Below are 24,482 nucleotides of genomic sequence, written 5' to 3'. Positions count from 1 at the left end.
CTTTATCCAGGAACTGTGACCTTAACATTTGTTCTGATATAAAAGATAATTAAGGGCCTGTTCTTTGTAGATTATTTTCTTGGTGAAGAGAGGAAATAGTTGTTCATCCCTAAGCAGCAGAACACATAGCTGCCCTGGCATGGCTTCTGCTCTGCTCAGCCAAAAATTCACTGCTGCCTACTAGGATACGTGGGTGCCTCTCAAATACCCCATGTTGAACTGCTGTTCGAATACTTGGGCTGCTCTTGGCCATGACAGATGCAGTTCCTCCTCAGGTGGAAGACATTCATACCCATGCATAACAGCCAGCTTGAGGGACCAGCAGTTGAGCCCACTTGCTTTAAGATTGATTAGTGACCAGAGAACCTGAAGTACAGAGGACGATTGTGTGTCGTCTTGCCTTCTGGTCCAGGTAAGTGCCCACAGACCACTCTCACCCCGTTGAACTAACATTTGTGTTTGCCCAGTGAAAACAGCAGAGTCCTCCTGCCCTATGACAGCTCTCCATCTGCCCTGGGGGTATCCGAGTGCTCTGGTGTGGAAGGTGGCTGACCCAGGTCAGCAGTGCTCACCCAGAACTTCCTAAGGCTTGCTGCTGGGCCAGCTGTGGCAGGAGGACCAGTGTGTGGTCCAGTCACAGCACAAGCCAAGTGGAAAAGGTAGTTCACAGGTCAGACAACACAAATGCCTAGTGAATATGTGACAAGATGCAGCATATTCAGTGTGTGTGTGTGTGTGTGTGTGTGTGTGTGTGTGTGTGTGTGTGTGTTTTAAATGTTATTTATTTGACAGAGGGAGAGAGCACAAGCAGGAGCCAGGGCAAAGAGAGAGAGGCAGACTGCCCGCTGAGCAGGGAGCCCGATGGGGGGAGGGGGCTCTCCATCCCAGGGCCCTGGGACCATGACCTGAACCAAAGGCTGATGCTTCACCAACTGAGCCCCCCAGGCACCTGCATATTCTATTTTATATAAATCTTACCTTTTGGAAAGATAATCCAATGGAGTGTGAATAGGGCAAGACTTCCCCAGCAGAAAGAGGTAAGTCTACTCTACTCCCACACAGACTTTAAGAATACTGTGCCAAGAGCAGGTGACCTTTCATTTTTTTAAGCCATCTAGTGACAGGTCCCTTCAGTTTCCGTGACTGGTGAAGTCAGATGTTAAAGTCCATATATAATCCAAGATTTTCCCAAAGTTTTCCCTACATATTTTCTTTATTTATTTGTTTTTTAAAGATTTTTTTATTTATTTATTCATGAGAGAAACACAGAGAGAGGCAGAGACAGGCAGAGGGAGAAGCAGGCTCCCTGCAGGGAGCCCAATGTGGGATTCGATCCCAGGATTCCGTGGTCATGCCCTGAGCCAAAGGCAGGTGCTCCACCGCTGAAACCTGCAGGCGTCCCTATTTTCTTCATTTAAAAAACTCATCTGGGATCCCTGGGTGGCGCAGCGGTTTGGCGCCTGCCTTTGGCCCAGGGCGCGATCCTGGAGACCCGGAATCAAATCCCATGTTGGGCTCCCGGTGCATGGAGCCTGCTTCTCCCTCTGCCTGTGTCTCTGCCTCTCTCTCTCTCTCTCTCTCTCTCTCTCTCTCTCTCTCTGTGACTATCATAAATAAATTAAAAAAATAAAATAAAATAAAAAAATAAAAAGCTCATCTGGAGGCCCCTGGGTGGCTCATTCGGTTAAGTGTCCTACTCTTGATTGATTTTGGCTCAGGGTCGTGAGCTCGGAGCTGCTTCAGATTTGATCTCTGCCTCCCCCCCCCCCCCCCCGTACCCCACCCCAAAGCTCATCTGCTCCCTCCTCTCCTCTCCTCTGCCTACTGAAATGCACCGCCCTCCCACTCTCTCATGTCTAACATGAGACACACTTTCTTTCTCTTGTTTATTTAAGTTTGCAGATACCCTTGATTAATGTCCTCCTTTGTAAAACTGTCACTCTAGTAGGTTGGGTAATGCAAGGAGATCTCCTCTGGGTGCTGGGAAGCCTTCCTTTCTCTATGCTGTAGCTTCTGGGCCAAGGGAAGTGGACGTTGTCCCTCACAGAGATAAATCTTACCAAGTTATTCTCAAAATTGTCCTATAAAACCAAACTTATGGGACGCCTCAGCGGTTGAGCTCACCTGGCATGACCCCGGAGTCCTGGGATCAAGTCCCACATTGGGCTCCCTGCATGGAGCCTGCTTCTCCCTCTGCCTGTGTCTCTGCCTCTCTCTGTGTGTCTCTCATGAATAAATAAGTAAAATCTTAATAAGAATAATTTTTTTAGGGCAGCCTGGGTGGCTTAGCAGTTTAGCGTCGCCTTCAGCCCAGGGCGTGATCCTGGAGTTCCGGATCAAGTTCCGAGTTGGCTCCCTGCAGGGAGCCTGCTTCTCCCTCTGCCTGTGTCTCTGCCTCTCTCTCTGTCTCTCATGAATAAATAAGTAAAATCTTAAAAAAAAATTTTTTTCTTAAAAAAGGATCAAAGTTTACTTTAAAAAACTGGACCCTCCCCCCAACTTCCATGTCTGTAGAATTGCCGGTTACTCGTCCTAATGGGTTTCTTTCTGCCCTTGCTACAATTTTTATACTTTCTTAATCCATTAACAATTCAAGTGAGACTTTTCTAATTTTTCTGTTCTGACTTAGCAAACTGTTGGGAAGGAGCTTTCGGAGCTGTTTCTCCGAAAGCTCCTGGGTCCGGTGTGCTCTGGTGTCTGGGGCTCCCCAAAGAGCTCCTGGGTCCGGTGTGCTCCGGTGTCTGGGGCTGTGATTGCGTCTTCTGCAAACGGGTGGTGGTATTCCTGCCCCCTTGATATGTTGATGATCCACGTGAACTGTTTGGTTTTATCCTCACCCATGATTGGAGCTTGCACCCGGCGCCACAGGTGTGGCCAGTGTGGCAAAGGTGGCAGCTTTGGTGGCCTTGGCGGGCACGCCCGGGGAAGCTGGGTGCCTGGGTGTCGGGTTCCTGCAGCTCCCTGGAGCAGGTTAGTCCTGTGCGGGGAAGCCATGGGCATGGGCCGTGTGCCTCTGTTGCTCCACCTGTCCTTAAGAGTCACATCTTTTCATACATTTTCTTATCTGTTAACATTTCTCATTTCTCTTTATTTGACATTAAGTTAAAAAGTGGACTTTTAGTTTTCCCATTAACAACTCAGAATTGATGGGAGAAAATCCCAGTCAGTGCCTGCCTCCAAATCGTGTTGGCTTATTTTCTGGTCCAGGCCAGAGCGGATCCAAACAGGTACTGGGTGCGTGTCTCTTTACGTCAAGACCTTTTTCCTGTATTGTCTTTTCTTCACCTTTTATATCGTAACAGCTTTTATGTTAGATGAAAAGCTCTTCCTTCCATTTTGGTAGCTGGAAAGTGTTCATTTAATTTCATAGATATGGACTTTTCCCCTTTTGGACTTAACTGACATGGGGTTAACATGGTACCAGTCCCCTAGGCTCTCTTCTCACATCTAATGTCTCTAAGGCACAGGTGCACATCATGTCCTGGGGTGACTTGCAGAAGCCTCTGTTAGGTGGGTGTGCCTATTTCAAGCCACAGACCTGTGGCTGTGGGTCTGTCCTCCGCTGGCAGATGAGGACTGATGCATAAACATGCACACAGTGTCAGGGATGTTCCAGGCTCTTGATTCTAGAGGTTTCATTGTGTTATCAGAGGGAAAATACCTTTTGAATTTCTCTTATTCCCTCTTTATGGGGAACTTAACAGAAGTTGTGGTTTTAGACAAAAGGGTAAAGAACACACCCTACGGTGTGTTCGGGTATGTATGAAGCCGAGGCTGAAAAACCCAGGTGGGGAGTCCAGTCGGGGTAGACTTCATCTGGAAAGACATTCTTCGTGTTCTTTCCTTTGAAAGTTTTCTCGTTCTGCACCAGAAAGAGCCCCGAGAACCCCAGGTAAGCATGGGAAAGTGAAAGTTCTGGGTCTGGGCATCCACTCGTAAGTCATAATAGGTTAACCATAGGTTGGAGGCAACTTCTGGTGGTTGGCCTGTTTCTGGTCCTGTGTTTTAACAGAAAGCCTCTGCTGTAACTGGGTTTCCATGGTGGCTGGTGATTGTCATTCCAGGAAAGTCTTACCTGGGCCCACACTGGGCGTTTCTGGTCAAAGCTGCGTCTTGGGAGGGCACACATTTTCTGAAGCAAGCCCTCGAAGGCAGGGCGTAGAAGCTGTTTAGCAGAGCAGACTCCCAGCCCATCGGGCGCCTAGGCATCAGGGAGCCCTTGGACTTCCGTGACCCCAGTAAACTCTGGCATTTGCTTTGTGCTCCCGTGCCTGGGGCTGTGATTGCAAGCGAGTTATGCTGATGAACAGCGAGTGTCTGTCTTTTCCACAGTGGGAAGGGAAATGATTGCTAGGACGGCTTTCAGGAGGCCGGTCATTATTGTGAAAAAGAGAATTGTAGCCTGTCCAAAGAGAATTGTAGCCTATCCGGGGTTTGGCTGTTCTCTGAGATGCCTTCCAGTTACCACAGAACCCCGAGGTTGTTGACATTCTGCCAAAAACAAACAAAACAAAGCACACAGAGTTCCCTGCCTCCGGAACAAAAGAGCTTCTACTAAGGTCTCCTCGGCGCCGGCGCCGCCCAGGGCTGCCCGCGGGGAGGCTGGTTCTCCCTCTCCTCTTGGAAGAAGCTCTGACCCGGCCTCCTGCCAGAAGCTTTCTTTTTTTCATTTTCTTTTTTTTAACTTTATTTTGAACTAAGTATAGACTCTTAAGATGTCACAAAAATTGTGTGGAGCTGTCCTTGTGCCCTTCAAGTGTCTTACGGAAGTCCGCTCCTTATCGGAGGCAGGAAACGGCCATTGGCGCGCTCGATGGGCTGCAGCCCCGCGCTCCCGTCTCGCCGGCCTGTACGTGCTCAGCTGTGCTGCTCACATGTGCGTCTGTGTGGCAGCTGGATTTGTGCAGCCGCGGTTCGGTCAGGTGCGGAGCTGACCGTCAGACAGAGGGGCCGGCGCGGCCCCCCACGCCCTGGCCTCGCCCAGAGCCCCAGTGCCCCAGCACAGCGCCACTCCCCGAAGAGCTCCTGGGTGCGGCTGCTGTGAGCTCCTGAGGGGCCCACAGCGGTGGGCTGACCTCTCTCCATCTGCCCACCTCTGTTGGTTTTGAGGTAGATGAAGTTATAGGACTCCGGTGTGTTTCCTCTCAAAGACAGGAAACCTCTGGGGAAGGATCACAGTATCCTTTATCTGTTTGTTATAAAGTATCTGTAATTTCACTGGGACTGTCTTGGAACTCAATTAATGATTAAAAACAGAAAAAGAAATTGTTACAAGTAATTTTTTTTTTTTTTTATAAATTTTTATTTATTTATGATAGTCACACACTCACACACAGAGAGAGAGAGAGAGAGCGAGAGGCAGAGACACAGGCAGAGGGAGGAGCAGGCTCCATGCAGGGAGCCCGATGTGGGATTCGATCCCGGGTCTCCAGGATCGCGCCCTGGGCCAAAGGCAGGCGCCAAACCGCTGCGCCACCCAGGGATCCCTGTTACAAGTAATTGAAGTGAGCCGGTGACTCCTACAGAAACATGCAGGGACAACTTGCTCTTCACAGAGATGGGGTCTGAGCTGCCTGCCAGCCTCTAGCCATCAGGCCCCAGGGTTGCAGTGTCCTGGGACACCCTGCACCCGAACCCTCCGTCTAAGAGGGTCTTGCCCTCCCCCAGGGGCACATTTCTTCATGTGGTCATGGTAGCTGCTTGTGTCTCCTCTGCGTGGCCTGGTCCTCCTGCCACCCCGCGATACAAAGACTTTTGAATTGTCAAAGATGTTACAAGGCAGAGTTTTATCTTATTTTTCAGAATTTTTTTTATTATTGACCCCAATATAAAAATAACCCTCTGAGGTCAGACTTTTCCCAAGATGAGGTCTCTGGCCTTTGGCGTTGCTCACAGTGTAACATGATGTCTTCGGGCAGCTATGTGGTCAGCCCACAGGACTAGGAAACCTGGATGTAACATTTTCATGTTATTTCTCTACATTTAAAAGAAGTTCTTCCTTTAGCATAGTGTTGGCTCTCTTTTTCTTTTTTCTTTCTTTTAAAGATTTTATTTATTTATCCATGAGAGACACAGGGAGAGAGAGAGAGAAGCAGGCTTCCTGCGGGGAGCCCGACGTGGGACTCGATCCCGGGACTCCAGGATCACGCCCTGGGCTGAAGACAGATGCTCAACTGCTGAGCCACCCAAGGGTCCCCTGGCTGTCTTTTTCTATAGGACTCTGTGCTATGTGTCGGCTGCTGTCTCCAGACTTCTCTGGAGCACGGGTGAAGGTGTGGGGTACTGGCTGCACCTGGAACACTCCACCTGAGAGTACAGGGTTCTTGCAAAGCCCACAATTTGAAGGGGGGCCCCGCCTGCCCTGGGAGGGGCGGTGGGAGGCGAGGCAGGGGCCAGGGAGCCCTGTCTGAGGGGGGCTCAGACCCATGGTCTCACTGTGATCTTGGCCACCTGGCGTCTGTAGTCATCCACCTGTGTCCTGAGTATGGTGCTCTAGCCTTCCCATGAATCTGGATACTGTCTAATATCTTGCCAACAAAATCCCTTTCTACCTAGTTTGGTAAAATCTCTTGGGCAAGCAAGGACTTTGCAGACAGAGAGACTGGGTAGGTAATATGGCCAAGGTGCCCCAGACAGGGGGTGGACCTCCAGGCCCAGCCACTCCCCTGGATTGTGCCCTTCCTTGTGACTTAGATTATGTGGGAAATCAGTGTTCCTAAATTGTGACTGACGTCCCCACTCCCCACAAATAGCCAGAAACATTGACGGCCTTTGGGTCACATTTGGTTAGAAAAATCAGAAAAGCCTTCATTAAATAAGATGCATTTGCAGTGGGCCTTAAGGGATGGATGCGACCTGAAAGGGAAGGATATTCCAGGCAGACTTAGCAACAGGAAGGCATTAGGGTTAGGCTCTTCGGGGCCACTGAAGGGCCCGTCCAGGCCTGTGAGCAGCACGTGAAAATCACCTGATATGGCTTCTTCACTGGTGCTCTTTAGACACTTGAAAGACTCCACAGCATTTGGATCAGGGGCTGGTTTCGGGAGAGCAGATCTCAGCTGGGACAGGGCAACGGCGGAGGGTTCCAGCTTCTCTGCTCCACCATCTGCATTCCTCCAGACTTCACTCACCAACCACTCTCAGGACCTCTGCCATACTTGCAGCTTACCTATAGAGTCATTTCATGTAGTACTTTTCTTTAATCAACTCACTTCTATTTATTTATTTGAGAGGGGGAGAGAGAGCACAAGTGGGGTGGAGGGGCAGAGGGAAAGGGAGAGAAAATCTTTCTTTCTTTTTTTTTTTTTTTTGGATTTATTTATTTATTTTGAGAGAGTGCGTGTGAGCAGGGAGACGGGGGACAGGGGGAGAGAGAGTCCCAAGGAGACTCCACACCCAGCACAGAGCCTGATGCGGGGCTCAAACCCATGACCTAGAGATCGTGACCTGAGCCAAAATCAAGAGTCGGCCTCTCAACCGACTGAGCCACCTGGATGCTCCTCATTTCTTCTGTTAAATACACTTTATTTTATTTTTTAAAAAAGATTTTTTTTTATTTATACATGAGAGACACACAGAGAGAGGCAGAGATGCAGGCAGAGGGAGAAGCAGGCAACATGCGAGGAGCCTGATGTGGGACTCAATCCCGGGACCTCAGGATCACGCCCTGGGCTGAAGGCGGCACTAAACCGCTGAGCCACCTGGGGATCCCAAATAAATTCTTGAAAGAAAGGAAATGGTAGAAGGGGTCTTGGAGTGTTGGGAAGAAAAAAATAGAAAAAGCAAAACTATGAGTAAATCCAGTAAGCTTTCCTGAGTCATGTTTGGTGGTTGAAGCAGGATGTGTTACACTCCTGTGGTTCTCAGTGTCTGTGGAGGAAGGGGCTGTCCAGGAGGAAGTCGGAGGACACAGGGATGTAAGGTTTTCCTGCTTCTGTCTGAGTTAGTAAAATGCTGACGCCAGTCATTGTGATAAGTTAAGTGTGTCTAATGTGATACCCAGAGTAGCCACTCAATCTAAGCAAACCGTGAGCGCCAAAGCAACTAGAATTCTACATGACGTTAAGCAGCCATAGGAAGTCAGGAAGGAGAAAAACAAGACACAAAAGACAGGGAGCCAACAAAACAAAAAGGCAGATTAAAGGCCTAACATATCAATGATTTCCTTAAAAGAAAATGTCTGGGGGATCCCTGGGTGGCTGAGCGGTTTAACGCCTGCCTTTCTCAGGGCGCGATCCTGGAGTCCCAGGATCGAGTCCATGTCGGGCTCCCAGCATGGAGCCTACTTCTCCCTCCTCCTGTGTCTCTGCCTCTCTCTCCATCATGAATAAATAAATCTTAAAAAAAAAAAAAAAAAAAGGAAAATGTCTGAAAATAAAAGATTGTTAGAGTGTATTTATAGAAAAAAAGTTGACCCATATGCTGTCTGAAAGAAACCTACTTCAGATATAATGGTTTGTGGGGTGCCCTGGTTGGCTCAGAACAGCATATGACTCTTGATCTGAGAGTCATGAGTTCAGGCCCCATATTGTGTTTAGAGATTACTTGGATAAATAATATTTCGTATATATTTAATGATACAGGTGGATTGAAAGTGAAAGGATAGGAAAAGATAAACCATGCAAACTTTAATCAAAAGAGGAGTAACTCGGGATCCCTGAGTGGCTCAGTGGGTTTGGCACCTGCCTTCGGCCCAGGGCCTGATCCTGGAGTCCCAGGATCGAGTCCTGCGTCAGGCTCTCTGCATGGAGCCTGCTCCTCCCTCTGCCTGTGTCTCTGCCTCTCTCGCTATCTCTCTGTGTCTCTCATGAATAAATAGATAAAACCTTAGGGGAAAAAAAAAGAGGAATAACTAAGAAAATAACTAGGGACCTGGGGGCACCTAGGTGGCTTGGTCGGCTGGGCGGCTGCCTTTGGCTTGGGTCATGATCTCAGGGTCCTGGGATCCTGCCCTGCATTGGGTTCCCTGATGGAGGGGGGCGGGGAGCCTGCTTCTCTTTCTCTCTCTCTCTGTAGCTTCCCCCAACTCATGCATGTGCACCCTCTCCCTCTCACATAAATAAATAATTTAAAAATAAAATAACCACGGACAGAGTGGAACACTGTATAATGGAAAAAGGATCAGGGGATCCCTGGGTGGCTCAGCGGTTTGGCACCTGCCTTCAGCCCAGGGCGTGATCCTGGAGTTCCGGGATCGAGTCCTGCATCGGCTCCCTGCATGGAGCCAGCTTCTCTGTCTACCTGTGTCTCTGCCTCTTTCTGTGTCTCTCATGGATAAATAAAATCTTTCGAAAAAAAAAAAGTAATGGACAACGTAGGTAGACCTCAGGGGCATCATGATGAGTGAAGAAAGCCAGTTTCTTTTTTTTTTATTTTCTTTTTCTTTTCTTTTTTTTTTTTTTTAGAAAGCCAGTTTTGAATTTCAGGCACTGTGACTGTTTACATAACATTCTCAAAATGACAAAATTTTTGAAGTGGAGAACAGATCTGTGATGGCCAGAGGTTAGAGATGGCAGGGAGGCCTTGGTGGGTATGACTCTAAAGAGCTCACACCAGGGAGACTTATGTTGGAATGGTTCTGTATGCTGACACGCACGAGTGCATGCACACAATAAAATGGCACCCGCCATTTAGAAAAACCGTTTTCTGGTTTTGATGCTGTACTTGTGCTGTGACGACAGGGGACACTGGCTGGAGGGTGAGACCAGACCTGTCAGGGTGATCTTTGCAACCTCCTCTATACCAGTAATCTCAAAATAAACAGCAAAGAAAGGAAAGTGGATCAGCTACCAGATACCTAAGACCACAAGGACTTAACCATATGTGGAAAGTCACCTGTGAAAACCACGGATGTGGCAGGGACACCCGGACGGTGCAGTGCGTTAAGCTTCTGACCCTTGGTTTCAGCTCAGTCGTGATGTCAGGGTCGTGTGACCACGTCGGGCTCCACGCTCGGCAGGGAGTCTGCTTGAGATTCTTTCTGTCCCTGTGTCTCTCCCCTACTTGCAGTCTCTCTCTCTCTTTCTCTCAAATAAATCTTTAAAACATAAATGTATATGTGACTGTTGAGTGAAAGCGTTCATTTCCAGGCCACCTGAATCACCCGTAAACCACCAGTGGGAGGGGGACGCGCTTCGTCAAGGACCCTGACAGAGGCCGTTCCTGAGGGTGACAGCTCACCAGACCTCACCGGAAGGCTTTGGTGAACTTCACACAGAGCCTGTGCTGCTTCCAGAAGCTCAGGCTCTTGGAAGGTCACGCGTGGCCTGCTGGGCCCTGGGCAGCTCCAGATGCGAGGCAGTACGTTTCACAGGAGGGAGGCGGCGAGCGAGCCGGGTCCGGTGTCCCGGCGTCTGGAGAAAGTAGACACGCAGGATAAACAGCTCGAGGAACGTGTTGACAGTGGCCAGGGGCATGGAGTGGGCTCTCTGCAGACATCTCCTCACCTTCCCAGCGAGAAACCCGTAGCTGGACGAGGAGATCCCGCCTTCGTTACCACGTCTGCCGAAAGCCGCGGACACACCGTGGGATTGTATTACTTTACTCGATGCCCTTAAGTTTGTACTAAAAATATTTACATTGAAGAACAGTCACACAGTAAAGAATCCCTCTGCCAACACAACCCCTTCCCCATATGTTTTCCTCTTTGTTTCATACATAAATAGCAGTTTACAAGGTTATAAATAAAACTATCAGCTCCTATGGCCCCAAAGTATATACAGGTTCCAGAGCTTGACGGAATGTTCTGTGATTTTGTGACTCACAACACACGCTATTCACAGTGCTTATCTCCATCAAATGTCTTGTGATCGATCACAAGTGGTCATTGAACCAGTTCTGCCAGTAATAGACCTTTCCATGCACTTGCTTAAAGGTGCCGTGTGTTGGGGCACTGGGGGGGATCCGTCCGTTAAGCATCCGACTCTCGGTTTTGGCTCAGGTCATGATCTCAGGGTGTGGCCCTGCGCCCTGCGTTGGGCTCCCCACTGAGTGTGGAGCCTGTTTGAGATTCTGTCTCCCTGTCCCTCTGCCTCTACCCCCACCTACCTCCCCTAAAACGAAAAGATGTCCTGTGTTTGTTAATATTTTATTTATTTATTCATGAGAGACAGAGAGAGAGACAGAGACACAGGCAGAGGGAGAAGCAGGCCCCATGCAGGGAGCCCGATGTGGGACTCTATCCGGGGTCTCCAGGATCACACCCTGGGCTGCAGGCGGCGCTAAACCGCTGCGCCACCGGGGCTACCCTGTCCTGTGTTTGAAAAGTGAAAATGGTCTGGGGCTCCTGCCTGGCTCAGTGGGTGAAGTATGCCATTCTTGGTCTCGGGGTCCTGCATTTGAGCCCCACGTTGGGCACAGAGATTACTTTAAAAATAGAGAAAATAGGGACGCCTTGGGGGCTCAGCAATTAGGTTTCTCCCTTCAGCCCAGGGCGTGACCCTGGGGTCCCTAGATGGAGTCCCATGTCAGGCTTCCTGCAGGGAGCCTGCTTCTCCCTCTGCCTGCGTCTCTGCCTCTCTCTCTCTCTCTGGGTCTCTCATGAATAAATAAATAAAATCTTAAAAAAAAAAACAAAACAAAAACTGTGATCCAGCCATTAAGACATTTATAGAAGGTCATAAACTGATCTGAAATCAAAACGAATTTGTGAGAAACTAGTTTAAGATTATCAGTGATCCGGGATCCCTGGGTGGCGCAGCGGTTTGGCGCCTGCCTTTGGCCCAGGGCGCGATCCTGGAGACCCGGTATCGAATCCCACGTCGGGCTCCCGGTGCATGGAGCCTGCTTCTCCCTCTGCCTATGTCTCTGCCTCTCTCTCTCTCTCACTGTGTGCCTATCATAAATAAATAAAATAAAATTAAAAAAAAAAAGATTATCAGTGATCCCACCTCAATCGTACCTTAGTATTTTATTTGTAGTTTGACTCATATAACTCTAATGAGAATATTAGTTGGGAATGCTTTTCTTTCTAAGGTTTCTACCCAATAAATGAAGGCCTAAAAAACAATGTACTATATAAAATTAAATATAGCCAACACACAAAAATCACTTTTACTACATAAAAATAATTTGTGTGTGGGGGGGTACCTGAGTGGTATAGTCAGTTAAGCATCTGACTTGATTACGCCTCAGGTCACCATCTCAGGGTGTGAGATTGAGCCCCATGTCCAGCTCCACACTCAGTGGAAGTCTGCTTGAGATTCTCTCTCTCTCTCTCCTCTCTCTAAATGAATAAATGAATGAATGAATGATTTCTGGAGGGACGTGTAAGAAACCAGTAACACGCATCCGTCTTGGGCCCAGGAGGGAGACTTCCACCTGTACACCTTTCAGATGTCTCACGTGTATTTACTGCTGACCTGGAAACTCAACATCAGTAATACTTGTAATGCACTGTCCTCTGTGCTCAGCTTTCGGGTCCCACGTCGCTTAGGGATTCAGAGACTGCTCAGGGAAGGAGCGGTCTGCCCTCATGGGTTGGGATCTGCATCTGACTTCACTCGCCTAAACTTGCCAAGAGCTCCAAGGAGAAGAACACCCAGAAAATAGCCTCTGGCAACAGGGTTGCAGAGGTCTCAGCAGGCTCTGCGTGGGGGCGGGGTCTCGGCCAGGGCCCAGGAGACTGGGATGAGGGGGTGGCCAGAGCCACAGAAAGCAGGCTTCCCAGCCGTGCTGCTCCACTTGGCTGTTCCTGGAATCACTCGGGCTGCTTGGCCCCGTCCAGGTGTGGTTGGGCTGTGGCCTCAGGGCCGTGAAGGGGACTCCTATGTGAAGCCACTGCTGAGGACCCATGTCCCTCAGCCAGCGTACTTCACCAATGGCTTCACCACCCTTAGGTCTGCCTGGGCTGATGAAAGCAGATTCCCCGTCCAGACCCAGTCACCAGGTGTGCCGGCGGCCGTCCCAGTCCAGGAGCTGATGCTGAGCACGTCCCCTCTTGCTCCTCCACCAGGTAGGTGTGGGTACTCGCGTCCCTTTGAAGGGAGCCCCTTGTTCTTGGATGGAGAGTCTTAGGGTGCCTTCCCACTGTGCCCCGGTGGACAGTGTGCTCTTTAAAGACAGAGCCTTTTTTTTTTTTTTTTTTTTAAGATTTTAAGTATTATTTGAGAGAGAGAGCACAAGTGCATGTGCAAGGAGGGGCAGAGGGAGAGGGGGAGAGAACCTAGAGCAGAGGCCCTGCTGAGTACAGAGCCTGATGCATGGCTTGATCCCACGGCCTGAGCTGAAACTGAGAGTCAGGACACCCGACGGACTGAGCTACCGGGCACCCCTAAAGATCAAGAATTTCAGCATTGTGATTCCTTTTCCCAAGGTAGATACGTCAGACGCCCTCTCCTTGGGGCACAGCATCTAGATCTGCTGAATAAGCAGCTTCTCTGTGGGCTGAGCCTGACTGCAGACTCTCTCCCTGGTTACTCCTCCAGAAACCCCTGTCCCACCTCCGCACCCATGTCAGGTGCTTGGGTTTAATGAGGTCCCTGGTCATGAGTCATTGTTTGATTCCCCCGTGTGCAGCTCACTGCCTTAGTCGGCCACACCTCTTCTGACTTCCAAGACCTTAGCCCTCCTGTCTCAGCGTGAAGGAGAATGCACACAGATTTGCTTGGGTCTCTCTTTAAATCGTGGTAAACGCACCTAACATAAAATCTACCATTAGTGGTAGTCTCTGCCCCTCTCTCTCTCTCTGTATGACTATCATAAATAAATAAAAATTAAAAAAAAATCTACCATTAGTGACGTGAGTGCAGTCACAGTGTTTGTAGTCATGGCCACCACTCTCATCACCCGGGAACCCTGCACATTAGCAGTGGCTCGCGGTGCCCTCAGCCCCGGAGCCACCTACTTTCTGCCGCTGTAGATTTGCCTGTCCTGGACATTTCACGTGCATGGAGCCCTAGCCCATGCCCTCTCTCTGTCCGGGCATCTTGCGGGGCAGAGAGGCTTCCATCCCTGCGGTAGGTGTCACGCTCCATTCCTTTTATGGCAAGTACTATTCCATTGTGTGGATTTGCTGTGTTGTGTTTATCCGTCTGGTGAGGGATGATCTGGGTTGTTACAGAGAACGAAGACTTGAACCTTTGTAAGTTTTTGTGTGAGTCCATTTCCGGCTCTCTTTGGTGTACCCCCAGAAGTGGAATTGCTGGATCACCGGTACCTCTGTTTAAACTTTGAGAATCTGTCAGGTGGTTTCCCCAGCAGCTGGCACCGGGTTACATTCCCACCAGCAGCACACAGGGGCCCACCTGCTCCGCAGGCTCAATAGCACTTGTCATCTTTCACTTTTTTGTGTTTAAAGCTACCCTTATGGGGGTGTACACAGGTTGTGGGGTGGGGCCGAGAGGGGCTCTCGACGCTGGGCTCAATCCCCCGACCTTGAGAGCATGACCTGAGCCAAAACCAAGAGTTGGACCACCCAGGTGGCTACACACAGGTGTTTAAATGAATTGTTTTAATTATATAGAGAAAACCAGTTAAAGTCAGAAAGTAAAAAGTTTATCAGAAAAACCAGCCATCTCTGGTCTCCTCCCATCTTCCATAAGCTGTCTTTGGGGGGCCACTCTGAGCTACCAGCCTCCATCGGTCGCCTGCTGCTGGTCTCATCCTCCCTTTGAGGCCTGTACCGTCTACCTTCTTGGGTCCACAAGGCTGACAACTCAGACCCATAGGCCCTTTCGTTCTCTCGACACAATGCATTTGTTAGGACACTGGTTTGGCGGTTTAAAAAAGACCTGAACAGCAGATACCTTGCCTCACACCAGGCAGACAAACCTGCCTTTCTCTGTAAGGAACCCAGGGATGGATGCTGGTTTCCAGCTGCAGGGCCCCACGCACACTCTGTGCTGCAGCCTGGCCGTCCCCAGAAGCGTCCCTGTCCCATTTCCCAGGGTGCCTGCAGGCCGGCCCCGCACAGTCACCAATGTCCACCCTGCCACAGGCAGGGCCCCCAAACCCGTCGCCTGCTGTCCACTGCCTCCTCCATGGACGTCCAGCACGTCGTGCGTCATTATTAGTAACAATCAGCTAGCGTTTGAGGCTTAATGTCAGGCGCTGTGAGGAGTGCTTTATATGAATCTGCGACCTACATCCTTCTAGCAGCCCTCAAAACAGACGCTGGATTCCTTTTACAAGTAAGGACATGGGGCGGGATGCCGGGGGGGGGGGGCGGGGGGAGCTCAGTGGTTGAACCGCTGCCTTTGGTTCAGGTCATGACCCCTGGGCCTGGGATCGAGTCCCGAGTCGGGCTCCCTGCAGGAAGCCTGCTTCTCCCTCTGCCTGTGTCTCTCCCTCTCTCTCTGTGTCTCTCATGAATAAATAAATACAATCTTAAAAATAAACAAGGAAACGGGGCGTGGTCACGTCAAGTCGTTTGCCCATTTAGCACAGTGAGCGCAGGCCGGCTGGCGAGCAGAGCCACCTTCGCTGTCGCCTGCTCTCCTCGGGGCTCAGCCCTCCGGGGTGGCCCCGTGGGGGTGCTGGCCACAGTGCGGTCTGTGGGCCCACGGGGCTTACTTAACACCTTGCGGTGGGTGTATGACCTACCGCGTCCCCAGCACCAGAGGCGACGCCGGGGGTGGGGTGGGGTGGGGTTCGGGATGAAAATACCCCCACCCGCTGGCTCTGCACAACCAGTCTGCCAGTTAGACTGTCGTGGGTGGCGTCCACGACATCGTCAACATTTAGCTTTTGCTTCTCGGGCTGATGGTCCAGTGACGGCCGCACCCATGCGGGGAGGCAGCGCAGGGCAGGACCCCGGGAGGCCTGGGGGGCAGCAGCTGTGTGACTGTCTCTGTTCTATTGACGCAGCGACCAGGAGCGGAGCTCTGGGATGTGCATATGACGATGGACAGCAAGGACCTAGAAGCCGAAATCCACCCCCTGAGGAATGAAGACAAGAGGCTGCCTGAGACCCCGGGAAACCCGGGCCATGCAGACGAGAAGCTGAAAAGCTCACCACGGCAGCCCCGCCTCTCTCGGTGCCGCACCATCGTGTTTTTTCTTTCACTGTTTGTCTGCCTGTTCGTAGTGTTCGTGGTTTCGTTCATCATCCCGTGCCCGGAACGGCCCGTGTCGCAGGGGATGTGGCGGATAGACTACAGCACGGCAGGTGTGCCCCGGGGCCCGGTCCTGGGGTGGGGTGCGGGGGGCACCAGCAGGCCCCGGGCTGTGTGCACCAAGGGAGGCGCCCGTTTGGCCACGTTTTGGAATTTAAAGAAACCGCAGATCTCGGGGCCGGGTTTGTGACGGGCTCCACCAACTGCGGCCGGCAGCACCGACGCCACGCGCCCCGTGTCTCCCGCAGAACCAGCCTTCGTGAAAAGCCCCGAGTCAGCCTTTCTCTGGACTCCCGGCTTGGTCGCGATTGGGAGCAGCGGCGGGTGTAAATGCCGCAGCCTGGGCCTGTCGTGCCGCACTGCTGGGTGTCTCCTGCAGCCAAGGGACTTTCTCAGTTAGGCCTCAGAGTCTGAAGCTTAATTTTGAGAGGGAGGAATAAAGTATGTTGGTTTTCTGCAGCTTTTATTGAAGCATAATCTGTATGACAGATCAGTCACTTGTTTTACGTATGCGCCTCCATGACTTTTAGTCTATTCACGGAGCAGCTGTGCAACTGTCAGCACGGTCCCGTTTCCGAAGATTCCAGCAGCTCCGTCCCCCAGCCCAGGCTGCCACCAGTTGCCTCCTGCCTTCAGTCTTGCCTTCTGTGGACTTGGCCCATGAACAGGATCACGTGACCTGTGTCCTGGTCCAGCTTCTCTCACTGAGGCCCATCTGTCGGTTACAGCGTGTCCCCCGCTTCTCTCTGGGGCTGAACAGGCTTCCTGTGCACATGACACCTCACGACAGGTTCACCTGTTGGTGCACATCTGGGTGGCTCAGTGTCTTACCTTTATGACTGACACCGCGAGGAACACTATACAATGGTCTTTGCAAGGACGCATGTTTTTCGGTCTCAGGTAGATTGCTAGGAGTGAAGATGTTGAAACTCGTGGTAAGTTGATTTGTAGCTGAGTCACAGCCCAGCTGCCTCCGTCGGGCGGCACCGTTCCCGGCTCCCCCGACCCCAGCGATTCTGCGTTCTCCGCATCCCAGACCATAGAAAGCCATCACGTTGTGATTTGACTTTGAATTTCTCTAATGACTCAGGATGCTGATGGGCATCTCTTCATGGGGTACTGGCCATTCTCAAATCTTCTTTGGTAAATGTCTCTTCAAATTCTTGCTCATTTGAAAAATATGAGGGGCAACTAGGTGCCTCATTTGGTGACACATCTGCCTTCATCTCAGGTGATCTCAGGGTTCTGGGATCGAGTCCCGCTTTGGGCTCCCTGCTCAGCGGGGCATTTGCTTCTTCCTCTGTCTATGGCCCCTGCTCATGATCTTTCTCGCTCTCAATAAAATCTTTAAAAAATTTTTTTAAAAAATCTTTAAAAAAATAAAATCATATATTTTATGTTATTTATTGTTTTAAGCACGGAACCCAGTGTGGGGCTTAAATTCACAACCCTAAGATCGAAACTTGAGCCAAGATCACAAGTTGGACGCTTGAATGACTGAGCCTCCAAAAATATGATTTTTTAATTATGGAATTATAAAAGTTCTTTATGTATTGCAGATACAAGTCTTTTATGAAATATATGATTTGCAAATATTTGCAGCCAGTGGCTTATCTTTGCATCTTCGTAAGGTTCCTTTCTTTTCTTTGGAGAGAGCTCGAGCACCTGGAGGGGCAGCAGGGAGGGGGAGAGAGAGAGGCGAGAAAGAACCCCCAGCCGACTTCCCCGGAGTACAAAGCCCTCAGTGCAGCCTGATGGGCTCCATCTCATGACTCCGAGACCCTGACCTGAGCTGAAACCAAGAGTTGGACACTCAACCTACTGAGCCACCCAGGTGCCCCAGAAACACTACTGATACTACATTGATCTTTTGTCTTGTGACCTTGTTGACCTCATTAATTAGACTAGGAGGTGTGTGTGTATGTTCTCTGCAGTTTCCTACATAAGCATGTAATATTGCAAAGCAGACAGATTGGTTTTTTTTTTTTTAAGATTTTATTTATTCATGAGAGAGAGAAAGAGAAGCAGAGACACAGGCAGAGGGAGAAGCAGGCTCCATGGAGGGAGCCTAACGCAGGACCCGATCCCAGGACTCCAGAATCATGCCCTGGACTGAAGGCAGCGCTAAACCACTGAGCCACCTGGGCTGCCCTGCTTCTTCCTTTCCAATCTGATTCCTTTTTCTTTCTTCTTCTTGCTGGAGTTTACTGGCTAAAACCTCCAGCCAACAGAACAGGTGACGTTGGACAGGTAAGAACAAAGATCTCCTCGAGCTTAGGAAGGAAACTGCTTCTTTCAGCATTAAGTACAATGATAGCTGTAGGTTTTTTCATAGACACCCTTTAACAGTTTGTTTTTATCATGAAAGGGTGTTGGATATTGTCAGATGCTTTTTTATGGTTGTGAGACAACTGAGTGGTTTTTGCCCTTTATTCCTATTAATGTGGAATTTATATTGATTTTCAGATGTTAAATCAGCCTTGAATTGTTGAGGCAGACCCCACTAGATCATGGCGTATAGCCCTTTTCCTTTTCCTTGGTTGCTGGATTCATTTTGCTGCTTTGTGTTGAGCACTGGTGTCTGTATCAGTGAGGGACGCTGAACTTCGCTTTCTCTTCTTGTGGTGTCCTCGCCTGGTTCACTGTTAGGGTGACTCTGTTCTCATAGGTGTGTACGTAGCTGGGGCCTTGTCTCTATGGCCTCTTACCTGATGGTTCCTGCCGCCTTGGACTGCTGGGATATGTGGGGGCTTTCGAGGAAGAGCTGTCACCCTCTCGTTTTTTCAGATCTCTGTTCACTTTTTGACTAGTCCCCCTACCTGTTGTCTGCTCTGCCCTGTATCCCAGCCTGTGGCTGGCTCCAGAGCTGGCCTCCCCCGTTGGCCTGGGAGTTCACAATACCCCTGGGCCCCTGGCTGTGAATCCTGCCATTCCCCTCTGCCAGGGAAGCTGCTGCCTTTGGTCCTGACCTCAGTCTGGTGCCCAGCTGTGGAGGGCAAGACTGGCACCGTCCAAGCCTGGAGTCTGGTGTTTGATTTCTATTTTTAAATTGTGGTGAAATATATATCCCATACATGTAAAGAGCATCATCGGTTGTCATCACTGCACTCGCAGTGCTGTGCAGCCATCCCTGCGGTCTGTTCATCATCTCAACAGCACCGCGCACGGCAAACACGGACTTCTCTCCCTCCTCCTCCCTCCTCCAGAGCCTCTTGGCCTCTCTGTGTACCTGCGAGTCTGCCTGTTGCAGGGACCTCTATAGAAGTAGAATCACGTAACATCTGCCCTCTTGCGCCTGCTGACTGCACCGGGCGTACTGGCCTCAGAGCTCACCCGCGTTGGAGCAGGCATCGGGTTCTCCTTCCTTTTTATGGGGGAATAATGTGTGTTGGGTGTGGACTGCACTGCTCATCCATTCCTCTGTCCACGGACGTTTGGCTTCTTTCCACTTTTTGGCTGCCATGAATGACGCAGCGAACTGGCTGTACGGGAATGGAGTTCCTTTTCCCAGTTATTTTGGGTAAAAGTATGAGGTAGTGTCTCGTTACTGCTCCGATTTGCATTTCCTTAATTGCTGGTGATGCTGAGCATCTTCTCACGTGCCAGGACTATTTGTCTATATTCGTGCAAGAAAGGCCTCTCAGTCCTTTGCCCATTTTTGACTCGGGTCCCTTGTCAGATGCTAGATTTGCAAGTATTTCCTCCCACTCTGTGAGTTGTCTCTTCACTCACAACAGTGTCCTTTGACGCACAAAGGCTTTACACTTTGATGGACTCCACTTTGTCTGTTTTTTCTTTGGTTGCCTTGCCTTTGGTGTCACATCCAAGGAATCATTACCAAATCCAATGTCGTGAAGATTTTTCTCTATGTTTCTTCTAGGAGGCTCTTAAGCTTAGGCCTCTGACCAATTTTGAATTCTTTATTTTTGTTTTGCTTTTTTAAAGATTTTACTTATTTGAGAGAGAGAGAGAGAGAGAGAGAGAGAGAAGGAGCAGAGGGAGAGGGGCAAGCAGATTCCGTGCTGAGCACAGAGCCCCAGGCGAGGCTCCATCTCAGGACCCTGAGATCATGACTTGCGCAGAAATCAAGAGTCGGATGCTTGACCGACTACCCACCCAGGCGCCCTTTTGTTCAGTTTTGGATGTGGTGTCAGCCCAGCTTCTTTCTTTTGGTGTTTGATTTTAACCCTTGTAGTTTATCATTTGAGTCCTTCGATGGAAGAAGGAGAGCCTTCCGTGTGCAAGAGTGCGGCCTCCGGGCCCCGGGCGCAGATCGGGAAGGATCTCTTCCTGACGAGAAGGTGTGCAGAGCCCGCACGCGTACAGCCGGGTGCCCTGCTTGTTCCTTCCTGGGCGGCCGACACCTGAGCGTTCGTGCGTCGTGTCCACAAGGGATGTGAGGTGCCGAGGTCGCCACTGCTCCTAGGGCAGCCTTGCGCTGGAGGCGCTAACGCGTGCCCACCTGGGGGAGCGCACAAGCGGATGGGGTCAGACGCAGCCGTGGCCTGAGGAGTGGCCTTTGATTTCCTTTTTCAGTCACCTATGACTTCCTGGCTACAGAAGACATCAACAGGGACAGGATCCAGGATGTTCTCTTTCTTTATAAAAATGCCAACGGCAGCAACAACTTCAACCTATCCTGCACCGACGAAGGTGATTTGCTTTTATCTGTAAAAGGAGAAACTTGTGGTAGGCAGCGGGATCCGCGCCCTCTGCCTCTTCTGGGGAAGCAGCTTGCGTATTTCTGGGAACCAGCACACAGCCCTTGCTTCCCAGGAGGACTGGGCCCCCTCTGGCCCCCGCACACCCCTGACCCCACGAGCCGGCGGGGGGGGGGGGGGCGGCACCAACCAGGGCTGAGTCCCCCACCGAGCTGGTGTCTCCTACAGGCTTTTCCTCCCCCTGCACCTTTGTGGCTGCCGTGTCGGGGGCCAGTGGCAGCGTGCTCTGGGAGAGGCCCGCGGCCCAGGACGGCGCCCTCGTGCGGTGCTCCGTCCCACAGACACAGGGCAGCAGGACGTCCTCCGCCTGCATCCTCGTGGGCAGACCCAGCTCCTTCGTTGCCGTGGACTTGTTCACAGGTGGGCGGCTCCACACAGGTGTTCCACGCCTGGCAGCTCTGAGGTGGTTCAGCCCTCCTCCTGGGGACCTGTGGGCACGATGGGGAAGGAGCCCCATGGGGAGGCTGCCTCTGAGCAGTCACGCGCGCTGCCGCCCTGCCTTGTCACCTCCCACTCCAGCCGTCCTCGTAGGGCTGGCGTCTGCTCGAGCCCTCGGGGACCATCTGGGCCTGTCAGGGCTCCGTGTGCACAGGCACTGGTCCCTGGGCCTCAGGGTCACCGGCTGGGGTGAGGCCTGGGCTTCAGGACGCCAGGGGGACCAGGCAAGAGCATTTCCCCCCCCAGTGGTGGTTTTAAAGGAATAGAAGGAAAAAAGAGCAGGCTGGAAATATTTTAAAAAGAGAGGAATTAGTATGAAAGAGGGTGTGGACAAAACAGCATCCGGGTAGGAAAGCTGTCATGCTGGCGCGGTCCGTGGGTCCGGCCATAAGCGCACAGCGTCCTCGTGTGCCTTCTGGGAGCAGGACTCCGCCAGGGCCTTCGTGGGGGCCCAGGGTCCTGGGAAGTGTCAAGGTCAGGTGGCACCCATCCCGGTGGGAGGGTCAGCGTTGGCCCTGTGATGTCCTAGCACCACGGGGGGGGGGGTGGACATGAGAGGCCAGCAGGGAGAGCTTTCTGGTTGCAGAGGCAACACTTGAGCGCTCTGCTGCGTCAGTGACTGCCCACTGGCCGCGCACCGCAAGTCGGCTGGCTTCCTGCTGGCGGGCATTCCATCTTGGGCGCTGCACACCACCAGCCTGCAGCGCAAGGGCGTGTGGGGGCAGCACTTGGTGACGTCATCCTTGGTTTCAGGGGAGACCCTGTGGAGCCAGCCCCATGGCTTTGAGAGGAACACCTCCGACCTGAGCTCGTTACTCCAACTGCCCGATGTCGATGCCGACGGGGCCCCAGACCTGCTGCTTCTCACCCAGGAGGACAAGGAGGTACGCTCCCCCAGGTCGCTGTGGCCCACTCCCCGGCCCCTGGTCCGCTTCTGCTTCTTGGGCAGCACTCAGGTCTGACCACGTGTCAGGGACTTGCCCAGGGCCCTGTGCTCCTGGCACCTCTGACCAGCACGCGGGTGGCGGCTGTGGGCCCCCAAGGACAGTAGACCGTGCATTTGGCTGTGTGTGTCGCGGCAGCGGGGCTGTCTGGGTCCCCGGGTGGGCAGGTGCCTGGAACCACACACCTGACTCAGGGCCTTTTCTCAAACCGGGATGTTCTGCACCATCGTGCGTGTTGCAGGTCAGCGGCTACCTCTACTCCGGCAGCACCGGACGCCAGATCGGCCACCGCGGCAGCCTTGGCGTGGGCGGGACCGCTGGCTCCCTCCTGCACGTCACCAGAGCGGGCGCTCACTACATCCTCTTCCCTTGCCGTACGTTGTGCCTCCGCCTGCAGGACCGTCCCTCGCGTGGAAGCCACATGCCCGAGGGCGCAGAGTGGGGGAAGCCCGGGAGCCCAGGGAGGGTGCTTGTGCCGGAGGGACAGGGGTGGCCTGCAGGCTCCGCAGGGGAGGTGAGTGGGGGGCACCGGAGTCCTGGAAGCAGGGCTGGCCGCCTTGTCCTGAGGCCCCTACGTTTCCGACAGCAAGCTCCCTGTGCGGCTGCTCCGTGAAGGGCCTGCACGAGGCAGTGACCGGGGGAGCGAGCCCCCTGCGCAGAGACCTGCTGTGGGAGCGCATGCTCAACGCCACCCCCCACGGGCCGCTTGGGCGCAGGTTGGTCTGTGTGGAAGGCGCGGGGGCCATCCCGGGGCACCGGGTGCACCTCATCTCCACGGGCAGCGGGGTCGGGGGGAGAGCAGCCATGGGGAGCCGGCGGGGAGAGCACGGGGCGAGCCTGCCTGCCACACTGGCTGTCCCCTCCGGTCCCCGCAGCCCGGGAGCCCTCCGCCACCTGACGCACGTGCCGGGGAAGGTGGGCAAGGACCTCCTCCTCGTGACTTCGGAGGCCTGTGTGCTGCTCGACGGCCAAGACCTGACACCCCAGTGGACCTTCCGCACTGCCCAGGTCTTCAGGTACAGCCTCCCCCCAGGAACCGTGCGGTGGCTGCGGGAGGCACCGTGGCCTGGCCCCTGGTGGCCCTGGGCAGAGGCCTGTGGTCGGGGGCTCCTGCCTGGCCCCGGTGCTGCCCCTCCATCCGGCCTCAGCTCCCCGTGGGGCTCTGGCGGGGGGTGCAGACGGGCAGGCGCCTTCCAGCACTCCGGCCCCCTCCCCTGGGCCCCCTGCAAGCGCTCCCACCCCTGCCCCCCTCCCCTAAGGCCCCCTCCCCCAGGGCCCCTGTGAGTGCTCCCACCGCCTCCCTGCGGGGGTGGGGGGGCCTGCGAGCGCTCTCAGCCCCCCCCCTCCCTTGCAGAAAACCCATTCTCGGCCACTACAAACCTGACACCCCTGCCGTGGTCATCGAAAACGGAACCGGCACCGACAGACAGGTAGGCTGCACCTCCTGAGGCTATGCCCGTGAGCGAGGCCGAGGGACTTTTGCCGCACCGGCACCCCACCCACACTAGCCGCGCCCTCCTGCTTGCCCTCGGGGTGCAGCTCTGCTGGGGCTCTGAGGCCTGGGCAGCCCCACCTGTGACCCGCGTGCCCTCCCACCCCCAGATCCTGCTCCTGGACCTGGGCAGCGGGGCCGTCCTGTGGAGCCAGGCCCTCCCGGGCCTCCCTGGGGACCCGCAGTCTGCCAGCCTGCCAACCGCAGACCACCGCTCGGCCTTCTTCTTCTGGGGCCTCCACGAGCTCTCCGAGCTCTCCGGCACCAACCAGACGGTACTGGTGGGGCAGGTGCTAAGGGGACCCACCCCCTGGCAGGGCAGAGGCCACGGCCAGACTGAGGTCATGCCTGGAAACGGCGGGGAGCTAACTGGGAGCCTGGGCGTGCACATAATGGAAGCTGTGGATAGTGGGTGGGCTCAGGCAGCCAGCAGAGGTGGGGAGGCTGGGGCTGTGGTCGGCCTGGGGCACACAACGGGCCCCGCATGGGACGGCAGGGGTGCAGTCCCAGCAAGAGTATGCCGCAGGAGGGTCAAGGCCAGGTCGGGGAGCAGAGGTGGTGGCACGGTGGCGGCCTGTGGACACACTCGGGGCAGAGCATCCTGTGAGGATGGACGCCACATGGCCCAGGCGTGGGGCACAGGACCCTCGGTCCGCCTGCTCCAGATGTGGGTCCACCTGGCGTCCACTGCTGGTTCTCGCCCTAGAGGCCCCAGGACGCGCAGCACAGCCTGTACATGTTCCACCCCACGCTGCCGGGCATCCTGCTGGAGCTGGCCAACATCTCCGCCAACATTGTCGCCTTCCAAGGTGCGTGCGGCCTCCCCGGGGCGGGG

At 53.1% G+C, this 24,482-nt stretch overlaps 1 protein-coding gene across 3 annotated transcripts in view; it reads left to right on the top strand.

Moving 5' to 3' along the window:
* Window positions 1-24,482, top strand: part of FAM234A (family with sequence similarity 234 member A) — a 29,886-nt gene that overhangs the window by 4,365 nt on the left and 1,039 nt on the right. For 2 of the 3 annotated variants that reach the window (XM_025984934.2, XM_025984933.2), the window contains exons 2-12: window positions 12,837-12,952; window positions 15,805-16,105; window positions 20,589-20,705; window positions 20,942-21,133; window positions 21,965-22,095; window positions 22,397-22,529; window positions 22,742-22,871; window positions 23,031-23,171; window positions 23,510-23,585; window positions 23,758-23,922; window positions 24,354-24,456. In XM_025984934.2, the coding sequence (XP_025840719.2) occupies window positions 15,835-16,105; window positions 20,589-20,705; window positions 20,942-21,133; window positions 21,965-22,095; window positions 22,397-22,529; window positions 22,742-22,871; window positions 23,031-23,171; window positions 23,510-23,585; window positions 23,758-23,922; window positions 24,354-24,456 (1,459 nt within the window). In that variant the 5' untranslated portion in view covers window positions 12,837-12,952; window positions 15,805-15,834. The remainder of the gene's footprint in view (window positions 1-12,836; window positions 12,953-15,804; window positions 16,106-20,588; window positions 20,706-20,941; window positions 21,134-21,964; window positions 22,096-22,396; window positions 22,530-22,741; window positions 22,872-23,030; window positions 23,172-23,509; window positions 23,586-23,757; window positions 23,923-24,353; window positions 24,457-24,482) is intronic. The other variant, XM_025984935.2, reaches the window with a different exon arrangement.

This window comes from Vulpes vulpes, chromosome 3 (assembly GCF_048418805.1).
Source record: "Vulpes vulpes isolate BD-2025 chromosome 3, VulVul3, whole genome shotgun sequence".
Classification (NCBI taxonomy): domain Eukaryota; kingdom Metazoa; phylum Chordata; class Mammalia; order Carnivora; family Canidae; genus Vulpes; species Vulpes vulpes.
Note: the sequence above shows the minus strand (reverse complement) of the source record. Positions and strands in the feature narration are given on the sequence as shown.